General features: G+C 38.1%; 2 protein-coding genes across 8 annotated transcripts in view; one reads left to right on the forward strand and one right to left on the reverse strand.

Annotated features, from left to right (window-relative positions):
* The window catches only part of vwa8 (von Willebrand factor A domain containing 8), a 42,470-nt gene extending 26,450 nt beyond the window's left edge, over positions 1 to 16,020 (reverse strand). The window contains exons 1-20 of the mRNA XM_020936232.2: positions 15,764 to 16,020; positions 15,278 to 15,355; positions 15,059 to 15,189; positions 14,843 to 14,953; positions 11,661 to 11,828; positions 10,976 to 11,140; positions 10,759 to 10,808; positions 10,586 to 10,694; positions 10,386 to 10,490; positions 10,179 to 10,307; positions 8,014 to 8,148; positions 7,862 to 7,939; positions 6,078 to 6,238; positions 5,879 to 5,992; positions 4,280 to 4,463; positions 3,651 to 3,728; positions 3,447 to 3,562; positions 2,537 to 2,637; positions 2,355 to 2,461; positions 1,353 to 1,424 (exon numbers count right to left, since the gene is read on the reverse strand). Of these exons, the coding sequence (XP_020791891.2) occupies positions 1,353 to 1,424; positions 2,355 to 2,461; positions 2,537 to 2,637; positions 3,447 to 3,562; positions 3,651 to 3,728; positions 4,280 to 4,463; positions 5,879 to 5,992; positions 6,078 to 6,238; positions 7,862 to 7,939; positions 8,014 to 8,148; positions 10,179 to 10,307; positions 10,386 to 10,490; positions 10,586 to 10,694; positions 10,759 to 10,808; positions 10,976 to 11,140; positions 11,661 to 11,828; positions 14,843 to 14,953; positions 15,059 to 15,189; positions 15,278 to 15,355; positions 15,764 to 15,896 (2,325 nt within the window). The 5' untranslated portion in view covers positions 15,897 to 16,020. The remainder of the gene's footprint in view (positions 1 to 1,352; positions 1,425 to 2,354; positions 2,462 to 2,536; positions 2,638 to 3,446; positions 3,563 to 3,650; positions 3,729 to 4,279; positions 4,464 to 5,878; positions 5,993 to 6,077; positions 6,239 to 7,861; positions 7,940 to 8,013; positions 8,149 to 10,178; positions 10,308 to 10,385; positions 10,491 to 10,585; positions 10,695 to 10,758; positions 10,809 to 10,975; positions 11,141 to 11,660; positions 11,829 to 14,842; positions 14,954 to 15,058; positions 15,190 to 15,277; positions 15,356 to 15,763) is intronic.
* A 414-nt stretch (positions 16,021 to 16,434) lies between these two features.
* dgkh (diacylglycerol kinase, eta) overlaps positions 16,435 to 22,708 on the forward strand; it is a 37,117-nt gene continuing 30,843 nt past the window's right edge. For 3 of the 7 annotated variants that reach the window (XM_055151948.1, XM_055151930.1, XM_055151953.1), the window contains exon 1: positions 17,241 to 17,998. In XM_055151948.1, coding sequence (XP_055007923.1) covers positions 17,732 to 17,998 — 267 coding nt within the window. In that variant the 5' untranslated portion in view covers positions 17,241 to 17,731. Of the gene's footprint in view, positions 16,659 to 17,239; positions 17,999 to 22,708 lie in introns of those variants that run through there. The other 4 variants (XM_020936266.2, XM_055151937.1, XM_055151934.1 and 1 more) reach the window with 3 other exon arrangements.

The following is a 22,708-nucleotide window of genomic DNA, read 5'->3' on the forward strand; positions in this document are numbered from 1 at the left end:
TGAACTGGTTTAGTCCTGGTTTTAGTCCTGGTGTTAGTTCTGGTTTAGAGGCTCACAGGAGGAAGCGCGGTCTACGCAGCGTACGCGAGAAAACACAGTCCACACACGACGCACAGGAGGACGTCGGTGTCCGCGCAGTAGCTACGGAAGGAGACATGGTCCGCGTGTTCTCAGGTTGATGACGATGATGAAGGTGTGTGTGTTTGTGTGTGTTTGTGTGTGTTTGTGTGCGTGTTCCCTCACGTGGCAGGTCACTATAGGACAGTACTGCAGATATCATGAGCCTAGGCAGGTTGTTTTCACGAGTGCCAGTAGCTCCGGTTTGAAATTTAACTTTTATATATATATTATATATATATTTTTTTTTTTTCCCGTCGGGAGAAGAATTTCCAAGACATAAATGTGTTTTTACCTGTGCACTGCCGGCTCTGTTCTACTGGCTCTTCGACCTCGTCCAATGTGTGACTGACGCAGCGAACGTTAACATGACGTTTACATCGCTCTTATTGCCACGTTCTGTTTGGGTTTCCGGCAATGAGTGGAATTACCAAAATAAAAAAATAAATACATGGGATGTAGCACAAAATGTGAAAACAGGAAAATACCGTCTTGTAATCTACTTATTTCAGCAAAATAGGTGTACTCCAATTACCACTCACTGAAACAGTAACTGTAACCGAATACAGTTATTCATAATTTGTACTCTGATTACGTAATGGCGGTACATGTAATCCGTTACTCCTCAACACTGGAAATAATGTACCAACATCTCTCACAACAGATTGTTAAAACAGATGAAATGGCATTGAGTCCATATGTGGAAATGCAGTGCTGCCAGAGAGCTTTTGTTTGATGGTGCCATGTTGCGACAAGAGCTGTTCTCTGGGACTCCTGCAGACAACACCGCCTGCTACAACAGCTTTTTCAGATGTGCATGGTCATCATTTCTCAAATAGATTTTTTTTCATCCATGGCCACAAATAGAAAAAATATACAAGAAAAAACATATTAGACTTATGTGAGGGCAGCATGTAGATTTTTCTTTGTGTGTGGATGTTTGAGAAGGCAGAGGAGAAGGCTTGTCCCAAATGAAGTACTTTAAGCTTCTTGAAGTTCCCAGTCAATTTTGAGTCAGGAAGGTCAAACAAGGTATACAAGGTGTATTTAAGTTATAGGCATTTAAATAGTAAATAGTCACATTTTTATATCGCTCTTTCCACCTTGAAGGCACTCAACAACGCTTTTCACCCAGACTTCCACCTAAATATGTACAGTTATGAAATTGCTTACTGGATATGTGTGATTAAATTCAATAGTTATTCCTTAAATTCAGATTCATAAATATGGCTCACCTGGTTGCCTACTAAGAGAAGGTGTTCTCCTAGAAGAAAGTCTTTCAACATGTCCTCCATCACCTTCATATGCTGTAAAAATAAATGTAAAATATAAAACATGTATTATATATTGTACAATGCAATTCTACATTAACCACGGAGTCCAAAAACAGGTCAGATGTAATGTAGGCCATGTTTCAATCTTAACTCTTATTTGAGCTGGAGAAGCAGGCAGTGTAAAGGGCAGAATGAGGACAGTTCTTCAAAAATGTAGGTTGTGTGGCAACATCACAGAGGCATCTTCAGAACGGGGTCAGGCCTGCAGTGATGCGGTGTACACCAACACAAGGGTTCTTTTTTTTTTTTTAACAAGATACAAGGCAGATGGTCTTTACTGGGTCAAAAATGCTTTTCAAGGATATGAAACTAGAATTTAAATTTGAATTACCAAAAAATATTGTAAGTATAAATATGCTTTTATATATATATATATATATATATATATATATATATATATATATATATATATATATATATATATATATATATATATATAAACTGCAGAATAACATTGTACAAACAGGTGTCAGCTGAAAACCAGAAGTACAAGTCTCTTATTATGAATAGAGACAGAATGATATTAGTAGAAATGTTGGCTCTATGTACATGAAAATAGAGTAGTATCAGCAAATTTCCAATTTAGTACAAAAAATGACTATAAAGACTTTGTCAATCACTGTATGTAAGAATTAGAGCCAAGAGATATGAAAGCATGCCTATAAAAGACAATGCGAAAGACATTTGCTTGAAAGACAGAGAGTTCTTTCTTAGAAAACCCATAAATAACTGCAATAAAAACACTCCCACAAGCACTCTACCAGGTCAAATTTCCATCATTAACAAAGACGCCATAGTTTCACTAGAGGCTGAAAACAGATCTGACCCAGAACTGAAATTCTAAAGTACAGCCTTGTAATAAGTTGCTGTTTGATTTGTATTCTAGTTTATTATAAAAAATACCTGTGGATTATCATAGAAAAGCACATCTGGGACTTTCATCTTCATATCAGGGTTGTAGACTGGAGCTGACACACTCCCAATAGTCAAAACACCGTCTTTTACCATACCTAGAGAGTCAAACAATTACAAACAAGTGTTTTCTTATGTGGATGAAAGGTACAGGTGGGTGGTTGTATACTTACAACTGTAACTGTGAGAATCATCACTGGGTTCTGGACTGTTCTCTATAGAGGAGTTGGCAAGACTTTTTTGCAGGGAGGCACGTGCAAGACTGGGCAAAAACCTGAGTGCAGATACAAATGCATTACATTAGTGGTTATTGCTCCAAAACCAACAAGGTTTAAACAACACTTAAGAATGCCTAACTACACCAGGCCTATACGGGTTTAAATCATGGCTAAAGTGGTTTTATTTATAACAATAGAACAGCAGAGGATCCTAAGTACCAGCAGTTTCGAAGCATTTTAAGAAGAACCATATTAAACAATACACAATTTGTTCAATAGAAATCAAGTAATCCAAGAAGGATTTACTGTAAGTGTGTCTAAACTAGACCCAGTTTGGGTTGACATAAATGACATAAATACAAAAAAAAACCATGGGCAAATAAGGTCTAATTTGTGCTAAAATGGTAAATGGTAAAGTTTTTATATAGTGCATTTCCATCTTCACTCAAAGCGCTTTACATCAAGAAACCACTGACCCATTCACACACACACTCATACACCAGTGTACGCAGACACTAGGGGCGAGGTGGGCTAAATGTCTTGCCAAAGGACACGATGACAGAATGGGAGATGAAATCGCACCACCAACCAGTGGGTCAGTGGATCTGACCACTCAACCAATGATGTTTTATGTCTAGCGGGATTCTAATTGCCAGTCAGTGGACAAATGCTCTACCCACTGAGCTACTGTTGCTAAAAATGACCATAAAATGTAATACTAGTTTCTAATGGCCTAAAGTGGGCCTAAAGTAAGACTAGAACCAAAGAGCAAAGATCCACTAGATGTGCATAGAGCAGTGCTGGTACCATGGCTGTCATAACAGACAAACAATTGTGATTGAAGAGTTCAAGGCCATTTTTGTACCTGGAGAGACAGGCCTTGTTGACTGCATGAGCAATACTCTCCTCAGGATACTGAGAGAGACGTCGGCAGATCCTCAGCAGCTGTCGAGTGGAGAGAGAAGAGGCCAGAGACTGCGCCTGTGGACAAATACCATGCATAAATTAATTAGATAGACTCAACATGCAGAAACAAATTGCTCAGTGCGGCTGACATATTCACGCTCACCGTAGGGTCATGCGTGCTGCGTAGGCTGTGAGTGAGGTTTAGGAGCTGTTCTACTGCCTCCTTTGGTACATTGGGCGCCTAGAAGAAGAAAATACGGACAAGAAGAGTTTTACAATGCTTTTGTGTTGTATAGAAATGCTCATCAATGAAAATGATATGATAAGTATATAAGTATAGCTGCAAAAAAGGTAGTAACATACAACATAAAGGTATGGTACACCCAATATTCATAGGTTACAGGCAAATAATTCCTTACTGCTTTGGGCAATTTTGTGAGGACCTCTTGTCATTTAAACAAAATAGTATTTTTGAATTGCTATGGCGATGGAGGACCGCTGCTATAGTGTGAAAAATATGAATACTGTATAATCATTATGGGGGCCCATGATTGTTCAATGCCACTGGTTCCTCACCAAAATTAATAAATAAATTCCAAAAATAGCGGTAGACATCACAAATAAAAACTTAATGTAATATAACTATAGGTTCTATTTAAAGTTGATTTACTGAGATTAATCAGCATTTTCACAAGTTACCCTATGTTATGTTATCTGGCTGAAAATAAAATCAAGCAAAAACAATCATGAAACATAGTTAAGCCTGTGGGTATTCTGTGTTGTTGTGCTTACCAGCCCCTCTATGAGCTCCATCTCTTCTGCCTTGCTCATTGGTGTGACAGTGTGGTAGAGAAACATTGTAAGCAGTTCTGGACCTAACCACTGCTGACCTTTGTTGCTGCCTCCACTGGCACCAACCACCGGGGGCTCTGCTAGGGCCAGTACCCGGAAAGCTGGGTGTATGGGAAAGATGGACCTGTAAATACAAATCCAAGAAATCAGCTCAGAGGAATAATCAGCCATAGGACCGCCTCCTTCATATAAACAAGTGTGACATGCAGGTGTCAGTTGGGTTTGTGTGTCTAAACTGATCCATGTCAGCCACTGAAGCAGATCTTCGGACTGCTGGCTGTCTAATCTTGTGATTGGAGAGGACAGCAGAATCTCCACAGAAACACCCACATGCACCAGGATATATTTACTCTAATGTGGGCAGCACAAGCTATTATTACAACGTCTCTCTTTGTCGTTTGTCTCAAGAAACATGACATCACCTAACTGTTTTTTGTTAGTATGAAAAAGCTAAAAACAACCATGCACACAAGCACAATGCTGAAACTATACAATGATTTCACAATATCACAATGTTATGGTAATATACATTTAAACATCTCATTTTAAAAATTGCACTCTGTAACTTTTCTGCTTGTCTCCTAAGAGTCTGGTGTGCCTGGAATGTTCCACAGTATTAAATAAAACAAAAGTTTTTGAACAGAAAAAACAAGCATTCTACAGTGAGTGGGCGTGGCTCTCCACAGATCGGACTTGTAACTTGACCTGGTGGGGTTATCTAATGTACTTGTTTCAATGGAAATTGATAAATCTAATACTTTATAATGGAACATTCCAGGGAAAATGAAACATTTTCAAGCGATGGACACTTCTACCAAAAAAATTACATGGTGAACTTAAGTGCATAAATTGGTAGTTACATTGAAATACTTTCCTACTGCAACAATACAATAGTGAGGAACAACACCTCTTACACACAGAAGAGTAAAATTAGAATCACTTCTCTACCAACCAGAACACATGGGAACCTTACATAACACTTTGTTGTTACCTGGCAACATGCAGTTTTCTCTATATAAGCACATTTATACTTACTAAATAGTATCTGTTTCGAAGCGCCTAAGAGTACATCTTAATTCTGGCCGACTCACACATTTTGCCTGAGCCACAGACTAAAGGAAGGGGAAATAGGTTTATTGCAACCCAGACGCCCTACCACAAACATCCTTCCTGCCAACTAAGGTGGTTTTCACACACATGTGCTTGTAAACATACAGACATATATAGTACACACTATCTAGGTGCAAAAATACACAAGGCATTTTTAAGAGTCTGCACTAATAGATTTAAGGCCAGAACATTTAGATAAATTATTTGACAATTGGTCTTAGCAAAAATTCCTTTCATCTTGTGAATTACACATAGTGGTGTTTTTATTTTAACTCCAAGTCTTCTTCAAAAACATTTATTTTTCTTCCTTACGGTCTTACTGTTGTTGGATCACATTTAACATATTTAACAGATACAACTTGAGGTCTGAAGCCTCAACAGACCTCTTTATCACTAAAAGCATTTGTAAATGTATATTTGTTAATATACCTTTCTTGCAGTTGCTGGTCAGTAAACTGCAGTTCTTCTTTCAGTGTTTGGTATCTATCCCATCTTAACAGCCTGGTTCCGTCATATAGGTCCAGCTCCCTATCATGTAGTAACCTTGAATATAAAACAGTAATAAGTAAAACACTACTAGGTCTGTAATTTAGTAATATAATGCAGATAATAAGGATGAGTGTGATACCTCGATAATACAGCTAGAGTTCCTAAATTGACCCTGTGTATGCCGTCCAGCAGCAGAAGCTTGCCCTCCATGGCAGCAATGACGAGGGGAGATGGTCTCCACGCTGTGTCACCATTAGGAAGAGTGTACCTTTGCTGGAGTAGATCCCTGGCTGTCATGTCCTAAGAAAAATAAATCAGTGTAGGTCTGCTACCGTATAAAATAATGTTGTACCCATAGACTGTATAAAAAACTGGATTAAGGGAGTTTGACGTCACCCAGTCAAAGGACACTCACAAGGTTAGCAGTTATAGGGGTGAATTTGGAGTCATGATCCATATTAGGAATAGGAATTTATTTCTGTATAAACTAACGAATAAAAAACAGCAGGTTAATACAACCATTTTAAAACCAAAATGATGAGGCTCACCGCAGCAGTTACAAAGAGGGGAGTGACAATTTTAAATGTAAAGTCAATTGGAAACAGAGTCAAATGCGCCCATGAACACGTCCTATTTGTAACAAGTCGGCTGGCGGGTTAGCTCTGTTCATTTATACAGTCTATGATTGTACCTCATTTAAATGCTTCTTGATAAACTCATGTTGTAATATTCTGAAGCAAGCAAAATGAAAGACCAGAAAAAGTGTAATTTCTTACATAATAAAAAAAAAAAAGGTCTTCCATGTCTCCTTTCCAAAAATGGGGTTTGAGAGTTGACAAAATGAACTACTGTGGATTCTGCAATTCCCGCAGAGCAAGTCACCCCCTAACCCCAGTGGGCTAAAAATAATGTGAGCATGATGCATAAATACATATGGCTTATGCACACCCGCTTCCTGTGCTATCATGACCCAAATGACAGCATTCCTCAGAATCACACACAAAACTGCAATAATGTGAAAGCTGTCCTCTAAATGCAGTGCCCAGGGCTGAGTAAAGAAAACAAGGCTTAGGTAACTCAAATATTTCATGCTTTCAGAGTCTTTGTTAGAAACATTGTGTTTGACAAATGCCTCTTTACTTCTTCTTTAAAATATTTGTTTATTATTTTAGGCATCATTATATAAAATGTGATAAAACATGTAGGTGCTTGAAAATGCAGGTGAAGTTAATGGTGTGCTGCATATAGTTTCTAGTAGAGGGTCCACCACCTGCTTATCTCCATGGAAATGTTATTGCTTTGTCAAGAATGTTCCACAATACAATACAGATTAAACCTATCTATGACAAGGGAGACAAGCAGGTTATAACACTACATTACAATTCAGATCTGTGGAGAGTTGCCTCCATTCACAGAGGGAATTATTATATATTATCTTTGAGTAATAAATACACTCATAATGAATAAATTCTAGATGGATATATTTAATGTCATACCATGGAACATTCAAACCAAAGACAAGAGACAAGTAAGTAGCGGACCATCCACTAGAAAAGTTGTGCAGTGCACCTTTAAATTGAAAGGTTTGTGTGTGTGCCAATTTACTAAATTCCTGCACTGCATTGTGGATGGTAAAGAAAGTAATTTTACATATAATACTATTGCACTAATATGTCAAAACATATAAAATGAGAAGAGCCTGAGGCATAAATAAAAGCTGGCACTTGCTTTTTCACAATATTGGTCCAGAGATGAACAGATGGTCAGAGGCATCACATCATGAATATTGCATGAGGTGTGACCTACAGTAAAAAAGGCTTTTTCTGGTAGCTCCAGTTTCTACTTTTATTGCAAGTCCGTATAACCTCTATCAGTGTTGATTTTAGCTATTTCTCAATTTCTCAAAACTTTAAAAGAATTTACCTGGTATAACATCACTGGTTCAATACTGTATCCCAAGATTTCAGCAAACTCTCTAGCGATCGCTGACTTGCCACAACCCTGAGAGAAACAGCAGTGTTGATTTGTGTGTAAAAAACAACATATGGATAATCTGGAAAGGACTGAGTAAAAACCTTAGCTCCAATAAGACATATGTCCTTGACCATGTGTGACTGCATCATCTCTGCGATCAGCTGGGATTGGCTGCGTGTGCTGATGAAGAATGGACTGTGGTTGGGTTGACGCACTTCACTGATGCCAGACTGTACCTGCAAAGAGAAAACCTTAAGAATTTATCAACAAAGCTTTGAAATATGTGTGTGTGTGTATATATATATATATATATATATATATATATATATATATATATATATATATATATATATATATGTATATATATATATATATATATTGGGTTCCATCCCAAATCCAGCACCCTGAGACTGTACGCAGGCCGGAAGGAAGGGGGCCGAGGACTAGTGAGTGTGGGAACCACTGTCCAGGATGAAACATCCAAGCTCCTTGAGTACATCAAGGACAAGGCCCCGGCAGATGAGGTGCTCAGAGAATGTCTCAGACAGTGGGGTCCAGAGGAAGAGGTGCTGGAGGGACCATCATGGCAGGACAAACCCCTACATGGGGCGTACCACCGGAACATAACTGAAGTGGCTGATATCAAGAAATCCTACCAATGGCTTGAGAGGGCTGGTCTGAAGGACAGCACAGAGGCACTGATCCTGGCTGCTCAGGAGCAGGCCCTGGGCACTCGAGCAATAGAGGCCCAGATCTACCACACCAGACAAGACCCACGGTGTAGACTGTGCAAAGAGGCTCCTGAGACAGTCCAGCACATAACTGCGGGGTGTAAGATGCTGGCAGGGAAAGCATACATGGAGCGACATAACCAAGTGGCGGGCATAGTGTACAGAAACATCTGTGCAGAGTATGGGCTGGAGACCCCAGGATCAAGGTGGGAAACACCTCCAAAGGTTGTGGAGAATGACCGAGCCAAGATCCTGTGGGACTTCCAGATACAGACTGACAGAATGGTGATGGCGAACCAACCAGACATAGTGGTGGTGGATAAGAAACAGAGCAGAGCCGTGGTGGTGGACATCGCAATACCAAGCGATGGTAATATCAGGAAAAAGGAACACGAGAAGCTAGAGAAATACCAGGGGCTCAAGGAAGAGCTGGAGAGAGCCTGAAAAGTAAAGGCATCAGTGGTGCCTGTGGTGATCGGACACTCGGGGCTGTAACCCCCAAACTGGAAGAGTGGCTACAACAGATACCGGGAAAAACAACGGACATCTCAGTCCAGAAAAGTGCAGTACTGGGAACAGCAAAGATACTGCGCAGAACTCTCAAGCTCCCAGGCCTCTGGTAGAGGACCCGAGCTCAATGAGGGTGAGAGAGACCTACCACCGTGGAAGGTGAGAAAAACATTTATTTATTTATTTTTTTTAAAATATATGTATATATGTATGTATGTATGAATGTATGTATATATATATGTATGTATATATATATATATATATATATATATATATATATATATATATATAGTCGGAGCACTCGGGGCTGTAACCCCCAAACTGGAAGAGTGGCTACAACAGATACCGGGAAAAACAACGGACATCTCAGTCCAGAAAAGTGCAGTACTGGGAACAGCAAAGATACTGCGCAGAACTCTCAAGCTCCCAGGCCTCTGGTAGAGGACCCGAGCTCAATGAGGGTGAGAGAGACCTACCACCGTGGAAGGTGAGAAAAACACATTTTTATATATATATATATATATATATATATATATATGTGTGTGTGTGTGTGTGTGTGTGTGTGTGTGTGTGTATATATATATATATGTGTGTGTGTGTGTGTGTATATATATATATATATATACACATACACACACACACACACATATATATCATGGCTCTCTCTAATTTATATTTTGTACATCAATACACCAAAATAAAAATAAACAGCACATTTTGCTCATTTAGAGGAGAGGTATTATATCACTGAGAGAGTTGTTTCATTTGTTTGGCTAGAAAATGTAGTTCTCTATTATTGGAACAATGGCTTATCTTTCAAACCCACACAGTGACTCATTCACACAAAGAAACCAAGTGTAAGATGTGAAAGGCATCCACAAGCGTCCCACAGTGATAAGACTAATAATATAATGTTCCATTTGTTGGTGTATGGCCTACCCTGAAAGCGAAGGGAACCACTCAAACATATTACTCAGACCCAGTTCAACAATGCATTTTGACATTTCATTAGAGCACTTCTGTACCTCAAATGTAACTTCTTTTCCAGCAGCATCTAAAGTCACATTTGCGTGGTTCTTCGTATCTTTGACAGCTGACACATTCAGAATCATAGTAGGTGCTTGTTGCCGGCGACTATCCAGGAGTTCAAATCTCTACAAATACACATAGTTTAGTATTTACAAAAAGATAAGCTTTGAAACTATGGTATTCGTTTGTATTCTTTTTCTTACACTAAGGACATTCTCCACTGCAGTACACCCCTCCTTGCCCAAAATGCTTTTATAAGGATAAAGTCTCTGAACAAGCTGTTGTGATGACAACATGGGAAACATGTTCTGTAACAGAAGACATCAGTCAAGAAAAAAAAAAGGTCAGTGTAATGATTTAAACAATCTGATGGAAGCAATTATTTTAGCATTTCTCTTCATACCAGCACTTCCAGAGCTGAAGGCAGGTTGTCCACTGGAAAGTCAGGAAGGCCCAGGCTGGATGACTCCTGGGAGCACAGAGTAGTGGCCAATGACAACAACTGGGATACCCTGAAATAACATCAGGAAAGTTAAAACAGCATTTTACAAATATTACCAAGCCATTTGAAATTACCTTTCTGCACCAATGTTTGGCCCAGCTGTGTACAACACCTCCAACTGGTCCTAAAATATTTAAGAAAGAAATATCATATTTTCTTGTGTTTCTATTGTCTATTATAAAGTTCAAATAAAAATAAATGCATTCATTGTGGAAAACCAATTATTTTAGTTGTTTTAGTCAAAGGCTAAAACTACTGTAAATCAGTTTTACAGTTATTCTGTGTGCTGACCTTAAAAGGTAGGTAATAAATGTCTCGGGCTTGAAAACGCGAGCGGAGGGGCGGGTCCAGAGGATTGCCCTTGTACTTGGGAACAGGAATACCAAGAGCAATGACCCGGAAGTCCTCGCTCACACGGACAATCTTCCAGCTGTCCAACTCCTCTTTAGTGTGCTCCTAGATGGCACAGAACCATTCACATTTTGTTAAAATATTTTAAGTCACAGTTTCTTTCACAGAGTTGTGCAGTTCTGAACAGAAATCAGAATCATGTTTTAAAAACTGACATGAATGTTATTGTTCACTTTGCACTATGAATCTGACTGAATCTTTAAGGGCACTATGTAACCTTTATGGTGGAGGGTCCACCACCTGCGTGTGTCCAAGGTGATGTGATTTCTTTGCCTGGAATGTTCCACAGGATGGCATTATACTCATCTGGCTCTATGGAGATTAGCAGGTGAATATGTGGAAAGGTGCGGAGGAATGCATATTTTTAAAGGAATACTGTGGAACATTCCTGGCTAAACCTTCACACCTCCATGGAGATGAGCAGTGATGCGAACATCCAGAAAAGTTACATTGTGCTCCTTTAACTAAATTATTATGCTCTTGACCCACTGATGACAAAAGTAACAAATTCTAAACTAAAGCATTTTCTCATCTATCTAAATTGTGTGCACGTCACTGTATGGACCTGCAGCAGTTTGTCGTAGCGCTCGGCCGCCATGAGGAATCGTCCGTCCTCCAGTTGCATCTCTCTGTTCTCCAATAGGTTGTTGAGCACCGGCAGCACGTTCCTCTCAGCCTTCTCCAGCCCCTCCAACACCAGCACACGGCCCTGGGTCGCTGCCCGAACTGCACACTATAAACACAAGGGGCTTGGTCTGGATTTTGTTTTGGCAACTGTAAAGCGTAATTGATTGATTAATTACCCATCTACATCTAATACTAAGTGGTACATATAAAAGAACAAGTCTGGCATTTATTTGCATAAGTAATATAGTAGTAATATATAATTATCCCATTATTTACATTGTGCTAGTCGCCAAATATGAAACCATACTGATTCTCTTAATACTCCCAGTATTAAAACCATAAATTTCTCTCACCACATTGTTGCCATTACTAAGTGCCAGTACTTAGTGGCAGCTTGTGAGACTCTTTTCCTGAGGATGTCCTTAGTATATTGTGTTACAACTTCCTCTTCAATTCCATTTAACTCCTTTAGCTAAGCCTTTATTTTTACCCAAAATTAAATAGAAACATTTTGTCCGTTCTTGTTTTTGACACAGTCTTCTGCAGAAAAGGAACATGTGACGTCAAGAGGCAGGAAATTTTAGCTGTCTGTGTGGACCACAAAGTGAGTGACCATGTAATTAGGTTAACATGTAAATATGTGCCAGCTTGTGTGGGAAGCACAGCCATAAAACTATAGTGAGAAACAGATGTTCTATTTTTAACCCCAGATCCCTTTTCAGCACCAACGCTATAATCAGATAATTGTTCAAAGAATCTGGTGACGCAGGATTCAGAGTGAATGGGGAACCACACGGAGGCCATGTGTTCTGACTGTCCCAAATGACACTTAATCTATGTTGTGTTTACATGGTCTTATATGGCGTTATACATTTTACACATTTAGCTGTATTTTGTTTTGGGTCAAATGATTTACTGCAATATAAAATTATGTGAATCTGAAGATCCTTGATTCAAGCCAAGCCTAAGCACATCTGGGTTGACTCTTATTGTTGTCTGCAGTCACAGTGATGTGGCTAATTACAACCAAAAGGGCATCCGACATAAAAATTTGTCAAAATGCACAGTGATAAATGTCAAGCCTGATGGATGTATTACAGTATTTTCATGTAAATATATTTTAATGTTAAATTCACAAAAATCTACTGTTTATTAAAACATATAAAAAGTAACTCTGGCATCCTGTTTGTAATGTTTTTCACTAATGACAAGTATCCCGTAATAGTACATGGATCTCTTGTTATTTATTTAAATGTTTTATTTGACATGAGCCAGAGATACGTCTGCCTATTTATAAATATACCCAAAAACACTAATGCACAAAAGTCCCTGATTAGAAAATTTCCTATGACTCCATTTACTTTTACTTTATTATGAATTATTACCTCTAAATACAGTCTAAATATATATATATTTTAAAAAAAAAAAAGACACTAAAGACAACTATATTTTGTGTACGTTCAGCTTTGGCAGAGGTTGGAAGCTCTTTTAGTCCTCCTTATGTTGTGAACTTTCCAGGTAGGCTGCTTACATAACAGCTAAGTGGGAGAGAGGTAATTGCCGATGTCAGAAAGATAACAGTGATTGTATCTATGTTAGGGGGCAGGGTTTCAAGCCATTTAAACTCTCAATGAAAAAGGCCAAGAACAAAAAGCCAAATGAGCACAAATAGAATGCTATTATAAGTACTGCAATGGGATAAGAAGATAGGACTGGGACCATTATCTGAATATAGGACTGCAAATCAGCACAGAGCCCTAAGGATTTCAATGTTCTGGCTCAAATGCATATCACATATGGTACCTCTCTTTCTTTCTTCTTATGAAGACTTTTCAAAACAAAAACCCAAACAATGCACATGTACTGTAAAGTTAAAAACAGCACTATTTGATTGACACAGTCCTACTAATAAGTGTTATAATATATAAAAGAATATGAGGAATAAATAGTTTATATTATGTATACTTTTCAGTAAATGTATGAACCGTTACATTGAATTAACTTCTTCCTGTTGAAGGTAGGAGGAAGAAGCACCTCAGGCTTTTTCTTAGCTGCCCATGTTGAAGACAAAACAATCCATGTGTATTTATTTTCGAAAAGCATGTTAACGTGGTAATGCAAAATAATGCCAACTTGTCTGGCCGACTAGGACTGCACCCTTTTTCCTTTAATTACATAGGTAATATTCCTATGTGTTACTATCTACAAATATATATATATATATGTACCCTGTGATTATCATTTCCTCTTGTGTTGGAGCTCTAATACTCAACAGCAGCTTAGTGGTAATCAAAATCAAATGTCCTCTTATTGATTGTTTAATGGTTACTGTGTGACAACTGACCAGAATTATCATCTTTTGTACTGCTGAATGGGGCTTTGAATGCAACTTGTTTGAGCCTTTTCATTGCACTGACATATAGATAAAGAAGAATTAAAGCAAGTATAACATCTTGAATTATTTCAGTGCACAGGTTTTGAGTAAAAGCACATATCATTAGATATAACAGCATATATATTGTATGAAGAAAATATTATTTAGGGATAGTTACAAAACAATAACAATATAATAAATATAACCAAATAAAAACATTTTCTTATCCGAGTGTCTTTTAGTGCCAATAAAACTCTGACAGAGTTTAATGATAAGTTTTATTCAAAAATTCGTTTGAAGAAAAAAACAGACGACAGAAAGTTCTCCTCAGCGAGTCCACACCAGATAATGAAGAACTGTTTTCCATGGTTACTTTATTTAAGGAGTCAGCGGACTGTGGGGGTGTAATAAGGCTTGATTGATCAGATGGCAGCATAGTATAGAGCAGAATGAAAACATTGAAAGTACTCTGATGTTCAGGCTTGGCTTTTTCACTTAAAATCAAGGGAATCATAAGGGAATCATATGGTACACAGTCATGAAAAAAACAAACAAAAAAGTTAAATATTATATTTTGTTATGTATCTCTGCAACTCTACGTGCCTTTTAATTGCCCCTCTGGGATAAATAAAGTGACTGAATTGAATTGAACTGAACAAATGCTTATACAGAGACACTCTCCCCCTTAGAATGGCTGCAATTCAGGCCATCCTTATGTCATGTATGTTTTATGTGACGCCATTTACCTGGTCAATGTAGAAGGCTGTCCCTGAGCGAATCTCTCTTCTTTGTTTAAGGTCAGTCTCTGTTGTGTCTCTGGACAGGGCCACATATTCTACTTCACGCTTTGTCAGCTCCTGGAAAGAATGATAATAACTATTAGTCTGAACGATAACTTTTGTTGCTATTTTTCTAACTGACATGTTAAAAAGAAGAATTGCTAAACATAAAGCACTACTCACCAAGTACTGCATGGCTATAGAACGTCTTAAGGGCCCTGGGGGTCCAATCAGAAACATATCTTGTCCTAATAGATCTTTCTGCATAATCCATCGTAAATGCTGAGCCACTGTCTGTGAAGGCGATTCTGAAACTAGCATACATCCACCCATGACATGAGGCTGTAGTCTATATTTTACTTAATACACAAAACAAAATAAAAGTAAACTTAAATCACATACTGTGTTTGACAGGGACAAGCTCTGGGTTTTCTGGTGTTTTCAGTTTGTAAGAGATGTCACCTATTGTCACAGTGTCACCTGAAAAAAAAAAAAAAAAACACAAATTTTTATTCCAAATAGTTTAAGTTAGCAGCTTTTTTCAAGTGTAATTTAATTATATTTGACAAAAGTTAATGCTTAAAGGGCATTAAGAATTATTATTATATATAAAAAAAATCAACATTACATTTAGTGTATAATACTAATTTATGTCTCTATTTTACTAATGTTTAAAACTATACCATATCATCCCAATAGGCTGATCAACTCTATGCCTGCCTTTAGGCTCCAATTCACTCCACTGTTGGTTAGCTATAGTAGTGCAGCATACTTTATTAAAACGCATTAGTTAGGTGTATGTTTCCACGTGTCATTTGTTACGAACAACAACTGGCTTCCTTCAATACAAGCCAGTGGTACTACGTGAACATAAAATGTGGCTAATACCTGAGGATGTGTTTATAAGTTTGACCTCTCGGGTTCTCCACATCCAGCTGCCCGCGACAGATCCCAAAATATTCCGCATTCTCCTTGCAGCAACAGCCGCAGCTGTTCCGCGAGATAAAAGGTAAGGTTGCATGCTTTAGTTAATCCAAGGGCATACATCAAGAATGATAAATAAATATTGTAGCTGACGCTTGGTCAGCCTTATGTCATCAGCTCCATGGTCAGCTCATGTTGGATAGTCGGAAAATAACAGTGGAGGGACAACTTGGTGCGTTAAATAATTCTTCCCTGTAAAATTAGTCGTTTCTTGCAAAGGTTCCGGATACAAAGTTAATGTAAAAAGGAGCCACAAAAATCATGGACACATAAATGCCTTTGCATTTTGTAAATTATAATAAAAAATCATTTAAATTTTTTAATCTCTGGTAAATTATAGGCCTGCCTATATTATATTTATCATATCATCATATAGTCTGTGTTTATAAGTCACTGTTCTACAATGTCTGGATGTGAATATTCTACAAACAGCTGGGTAAACATCCGTGTCTAGTCTGGGGAAACATTTGAGTCTTGCTGCGTAAAAGCCTAAAGCCCATTTACCCTAAACGAATTTGACGTCTATCACGTGGAGTAAAGCCTTGATAGACACGGGCACAGAGGGGTGGGGGCGCGAAAAGGAGCGCGCGGTGTAGTAGTAGTAGAGAGGACAGCGCAAGGAGTATGTACCAAGTACGCATATGACTGGTGGAACCAGGGCGCTGAAGCAGCTCGTGAATTCCTCCACCAGCTCCAAAACTCTCCCGATTCTTTTGTTTCCTCTCCGGAGCGGACGCTGAGGTCTGGGACTATGGAGGATGTCTACCACTACACCCGCAGTCCTGCCTGGGAGGAACTGGTTAGTACCATTCAGCACTGGATTCTCCTTTATTTCCCATGTTTTTGATACCTCAAATATGTCTGTCCACTAAAAGTAAATGTTTGAAAAGTTGTATAATTTACTGTCCCTTTTGTCGTGCCTTTTTCTTGTCCATGTCTGGTGAGATTTGTGGAGGAGTCTACTGTCCCATCAATCCAAATCGGTGTGTATGTTCAACTAGATTTCTTAGTTTTGAAGCATTTATTGAAGAAACATTGAAGAACAGCAAAGCATCACTTTTAACTTGTGTTTGGTTATTATTGGTCTGGAGATAACTGCATCCTTCGACGGACATGGAGCCTTCAATCTCATACGCTGTCTCAGTTGCTAACTAAAGCCATTGCATATAATAGACAGGTCACCCGCACCCAATCAGTGTGTCTCTATTTTTCTCAGTTTCAGTTATTGTCAGATTTGGCAGTCCTCACGCGTTATCCTTTCATCTACCCGCTTTTTGTGCTTTTTCCTTCTAGGACTCTGCTGAAGTAGCATACCCTTACGCAGACCTTTTATTGGCTCTGCCACCCAGGCTTGTGGTCATTTCTGCCCCTCGAGTATTGTTAGGTCTCTTCGAGGTCTAATATCTGTATGCCTATGCCAGATTGCCAGTCTTACACATGTCCATATACGTTATTAGAATAAAGTGTTTGTTTTTTTATATATTTGTATAAAACTGACGTCCAAATGCAGGCAGTCAATACAAGCCTATGCACGAGTTTTTATGCGCTCATTACAGCACTTTGCAAGTGTTGTCAATGTCTTTTTGTTTTGTACCTCCCCAGAGCATGTTGTGTGCGTAAAGCAGCCACTAGGGTCTGCCATGCTACGGACATGTCCACGGAGCGCAGAGTGTGTGAGGCGGTCTCAGTGGGCTGCTGTTCATGACTGGAGCCATATCTCCACCGGACAAAAGAGATCCTGTTGGTTCTTTTAAACCATACTCTGAGTCCAGCCCTACACTGGCAGTGTCGAGCAGCGACATGCTCCATCCCCTATGCAGCCCACACACACTCCAGAAAACCCGGGCGTCTTTATCGTGGAGCCAGTGAGAGATGACAGCGAGGAGAGACGCCTCGCAGCCGCTTTGTAGCTCTCGAAAGGGAGTGGATCGAGACAGGACTAATCCCGAATGTTTATGTTCCATCCCCCGACAGGAGCCCGAGAAAGGAGCTGCGTCCGCCGTGGGCATCCATGCCCATGTGGTGGGCACCACCGGCGGCTCTGGAGCCGCAGACGAGTCGTCAGACAGCGACGCGGAGCAGGAAGGCCCCCAGAAACTCATCCGGAAAGTGTCCACATCAGGACAAATCAGAAGCAAGGTTAGTGCTGTCTCTCTTGATGTATATAACATATGTATACTGTATGCAAGATTTAATGCAGTCTATTAATTTGTGTGAAGTCTTGTTATTGAAAGCTACTAAGTTGTTGATTACCCTGATATTACTAATATGATTTTTAAATGAAAGTCCCAGCTCAAACCGACTATAGAAAATAGCCAAGACAAGACTTTTGAGACTTGTTGTTATGGCAACTGTTGAATGTTCAGTGTCAGGGTTTTCAACGTGCAACTATAATAGCGATCTTGGTGTCCATGTTTGCATTCTGTTATATTGATACATAGTCTATTTGTAATTATAATTTGGTATGAGCAAAGAGAAACTTTTTACATCATGTTTTATTAAAGTGTTATAGAAAGTTACAATGTTATTTTTAGACATAACATTGAAAAACACTTTTAACTTTAACCATTCCTAAATTGCCTTTATAATTCAACAGTTTTATCATTCAGTTCAAGCTTTTGTGTTGTCCCTGTGCATACCTAAGTACACACTATTTCTAACTGTGACATCTAAGCTTTCTTGGCCCACTTATCTTTTGCACTGTAAATGAGTGCTGTCCTCTCACACCAATGGATCCACTTAATTATTGACCGCTCCACTCCACCCTTACCTACATTATTCACAATGGGATATATTTAGGGACTCCGAATCAGGTGATACCCTCGTTATGCTAATCCTACACCTACTCACCTGTCAGTATAGATGACAGGACAAGCTTTGACTTATCTTCTATAAATAAATTACACCTATAAGAAAAGTTTAGTAAATCAGTAATATTTCAGCTTTATATGTGCACAGGACACATCTGTTATAAAGCAACAATAATTTATTTTTAATTTAATTTTAATTTGCTAAAGGCATTATTCTTAAAACCTGCAAAGGGTAATAAAGGCAAATTTTCAGGCAAAGGCAAAAAATTTTGTATCTTAAGTTTGCAACGATTTCTAAAACTGGCCATGGTATAGAGAATAGGCAACATAAAGTGATCGTCACATGTTTACTCTGGCCCCGGTGTGAGGGATGCAGTGGTGTGGGTCAGCGAGTCATTTTACCTTGTGATGATGTTACTAATGGATCATGCAGGTTGGACCCAGAGTGTTGTTCCATTGGCTTGTTTGCGCAGCTCTGTGTGTGTGTACATGCATGTTACTCATCACTGTCTCTGTCCACACTTCTCTATACCTCTGCAGTCCCGCTTGAGTTTCCTAAGATTTCATTATTTTATTGTTGGCTTGGCGTCTTCAGAGATATAACGTTGTAAACAATTGACAGCAGTTTATTGAATGGGAAAAGCTAAGGTAGTAGTTTCTTATATTTTTTAATTGTAAGAAATCACTTTATTTTGAATTGTCGTTTAAGATGCAGTTATAGTTAATTATGTAAAATAGTTTTTATGTGGCTTTTTTACCTTTTGCTGATACACCCCATTTCTTTAAGCTTGTAATTGCATTTTCTTGTAACATATTATTATTATTATTTTTTTTTACTTTATCCTACTAAATCTTTATAACAAAAATATATAATAACAAATAACATTTGAACTATATTTTGCTTGCTGATTGTTGTGTTTGACACATTTTAAACAACCAAAAATCTAAACATTACTATTGTATGCAATATTCTTCATACCGTGCTATCAAAATATTATAACTTTATTCATTCAATCTGCTATTATTGCTTGTATTTCATTGGGTGTGTATATCTGCTGATGTGCACCATGGCTGAGTAGCCACTTTTAAACCCCTCAAGTAAAATCAATATATCGACAACTTTGAATGCTTTTTAAATGGTCTACTACTACAGTCATGCGTTATCTGGTATCATTTTTCCACCATGCAGACATTGTTCCAGGATTTCACTCAGCGGGCCAGGCCTTAATAGAATTTGACAAAACATTAATGGAACTTAATACCCCTTCACATAGCCATTAAAGACTGTCAGTTATCCATCATTGAGTGTTGTAGGAATGTAGTTCAGTTTATATAAGCAGAAGTTATTAAGGTAAGCAGACATTACAGATGCTGTTGAAGCCTTGAATTGAAGTGTTCATGTCAGTTAAATGGTAGATGGTGTCTTAGTCGACCAAAATGTGTATTTTTATTAATCTGTCTTTATATAAATACATTGTTTCCTAGTACTTCTTTCTGTATAAATGGCTGTCTTTCCATGAACTCCCATGCAGTTGTGAGTGCATAGAGATATGCAATTGTTTTGAGAGCTTTTGCCACACCCCCGTTTAGTCGATTTATCTAACATGTTTTGACCAAGAATATCTTTAGTCGACTGTAGCCATAGACTGCACATTAGCAGCACTTTGTCTTTCTGTTTTTTGGTTGGTTGTATGGGGACATAGCCTGTAAACTTGTTGCTAATTCTGTATCAGGGTGATTGAAAGCAGAGCTAAGAGTGCACAGGAGCTTGCTACTGCTGTTTTGGGAGTTTGAATTGGTCTCTAGGGCTCTGCTGATGATGCACACAAGACAATATGGGAATAGGCTTGTAGTTGTTACTGATATCATCTTGGTATATGCACTATGTAAAAGGCAAACTATTGTATTAACTTAAATAATCTTACTGATTTGAAATGAAATAATGCATTCAGTATGCAAAGGTGTTTGTCAGCAGTAGTGGTTGTGACTTTGCTGGAAAAAACAAAAGTTAATTTGTGAACAAAATTTACAAACTAGGAATTTGCTTCGGAGGTACAGTATATATTGTATAGAATATATAAACTATGAAATAAAATAAGGGCATACATTAAAACAATGTAAATTAAAAATAGATTTTGATATACAAATGCAAAATTTCAGCGTGTAATATACTGTAATATGCCATATGGGCAGAACAATAGTGCAAAAATATCAGTGCAAACATGAATTTTTGTTTAAACTGACAGAATTGGAGGTAACAGAGTTGAGACATAGAGGAAATGGACTGCATACAGTAAATAAATGAAAGAAAGGGAACATATAATTAAGCAGGGAGACCTAAATGAAGACCAATCAGAAAAGGATAGAGGATAGATAGAGACAGATAATGCTGTACAAATTGCTTTAACAGATAAAAAGTTCCGCATTCTTCTCTTGTTCACTGAATTCATCTGTATGTCTCCCACTCCCACTTAAAGCTCTCTAAATATCCCCTGTACCACCTCAGAGACATACATATTAATAACACTGTTGCTCTGTGCTGTACCCGAACCGGAGACAGACCCAAGACATGGGAATCGCCCCTTCCCATCTCCTGCTTTGTAATTTTCTCATCACTGTGGTGAGATTTAGCATGTGGTGGGAGGTCGAAGTAGAAATGTAGCAAATCATAATTAAATCCAACTGAGAAAATGAAGAATGCACAGAGAGGTAGAGAGGAGGGGGTGGAGTGAGATTCACTGTGATTCAGCACCTGTCTGTCAAAGAATTGATTGTATTTGTATTCCTGACTCGAGCAAATGACAAATAAGTGAGAAATGTCTAAATTAATATTTGTATGTAAAGCATGCCTATGTCCTATAGTAGGACTGAACTATTTATGAAAAATATCTCATTGTGATTTTTCTGTCAAGTCTTGTGATTGCAATTTGATTTGTGATTTATGTTTTAATAATAGGATTCTGTTCTAAGTTCACAATTTAAGCGTGCCACAAGAATTGACAAACCCTACAAGAATCACATTACAGAACATGACTGAACAGATCTTAACTACAGGGGTTAGCAGTTTTTTGCAGATTAAGACAGGATATTTGATTGTTTGTGGAGAAACTGGTACTTCAAAGATTGAGTTTTGCCAATTGTGTCCATTCAATTAATTGTTCAGCCCTATTCTATATTTGGGTACAGAGCCGAGCAATAAGGCAAAAGATTTTATTTATTTATTTATTTTTATTTTTTATTTTTTTGCATACACTGGACAATTATGATTTTAATTTATTTTAATTGAAATCATAGGAACTGCTTGTCTTTCAAGTGAAATTCCATATTCTAACTGCCTTTTATTACATTATGTATGTATAGATATGTAACCAATTTTAATAGTTTATATTAGAATTTAGAAGAGTTTTTACCATGCCAATTTTTTATTTGCACAATAACCCTGCTTTGCAAGTAAGAAAGTCAGGAGTAAACCTGTTTCATAATAATCTTTGATTAAAATTTTCAAATGAATTAATTCGATTAATTAAATTCATAAATTTCATTAATCAAATTCATTTGATTAATTGCGCAGCCCTAGTTGATTCAGTATTAATGCACATGATGAAGATATGCCCAAAAATGTATGCCACAATTTCACTATGAGTAGTCATTCTGTTTGTCCCAGTGTTTGATCATAGTGCGGGATTAAACAGAGAACCACAGAGTCAATATCTCACAACATCAACAAAAGATAATGTCACATGGATGAGATCATGGTTTGGTTTTTATCATTACCATGTCTGTTTTTCACAATAGAATCATTATTTTTACAATAAAATTTTTGACATGTATTTACTCTTCCTTATTGGCCTATGCTTGACAGCTGTAGGTACTAACTTCACTGAGAATGTTTAAAATGCTCAAGTATGCTTGTAAAGAGACCAGACCATAGGAATAAATGGGAAGCTCTCTAAGTTCATACATGGGCAGGTTCTGTGGCCACTGTCTGCTTAATATCAGCCAGAACCAAGACAAGAGGCTGCTGCTGCTGTGACTATTG

The sequence above is a fragment of the Boleophthalmus pectinirostris genome, unplaced genomic scaffold (assembly GCF_026225935.1).
Source record: "Boleophthalmus pectinirostris isolate CB_2022bp ecotype Guang Dong unplaced genomic scaffold, ASM2622593v1 HiC_scaffold_1, whole genome shotgun sequence".
In the NCBI taxonomy this organism is placed as follows: Eukaryota; Metazoa; Chordata; class Actinopteri; order Gobiiformes; family Gobiidae; genus Boleophthalmus; species Boleophthalmus pectinirostris.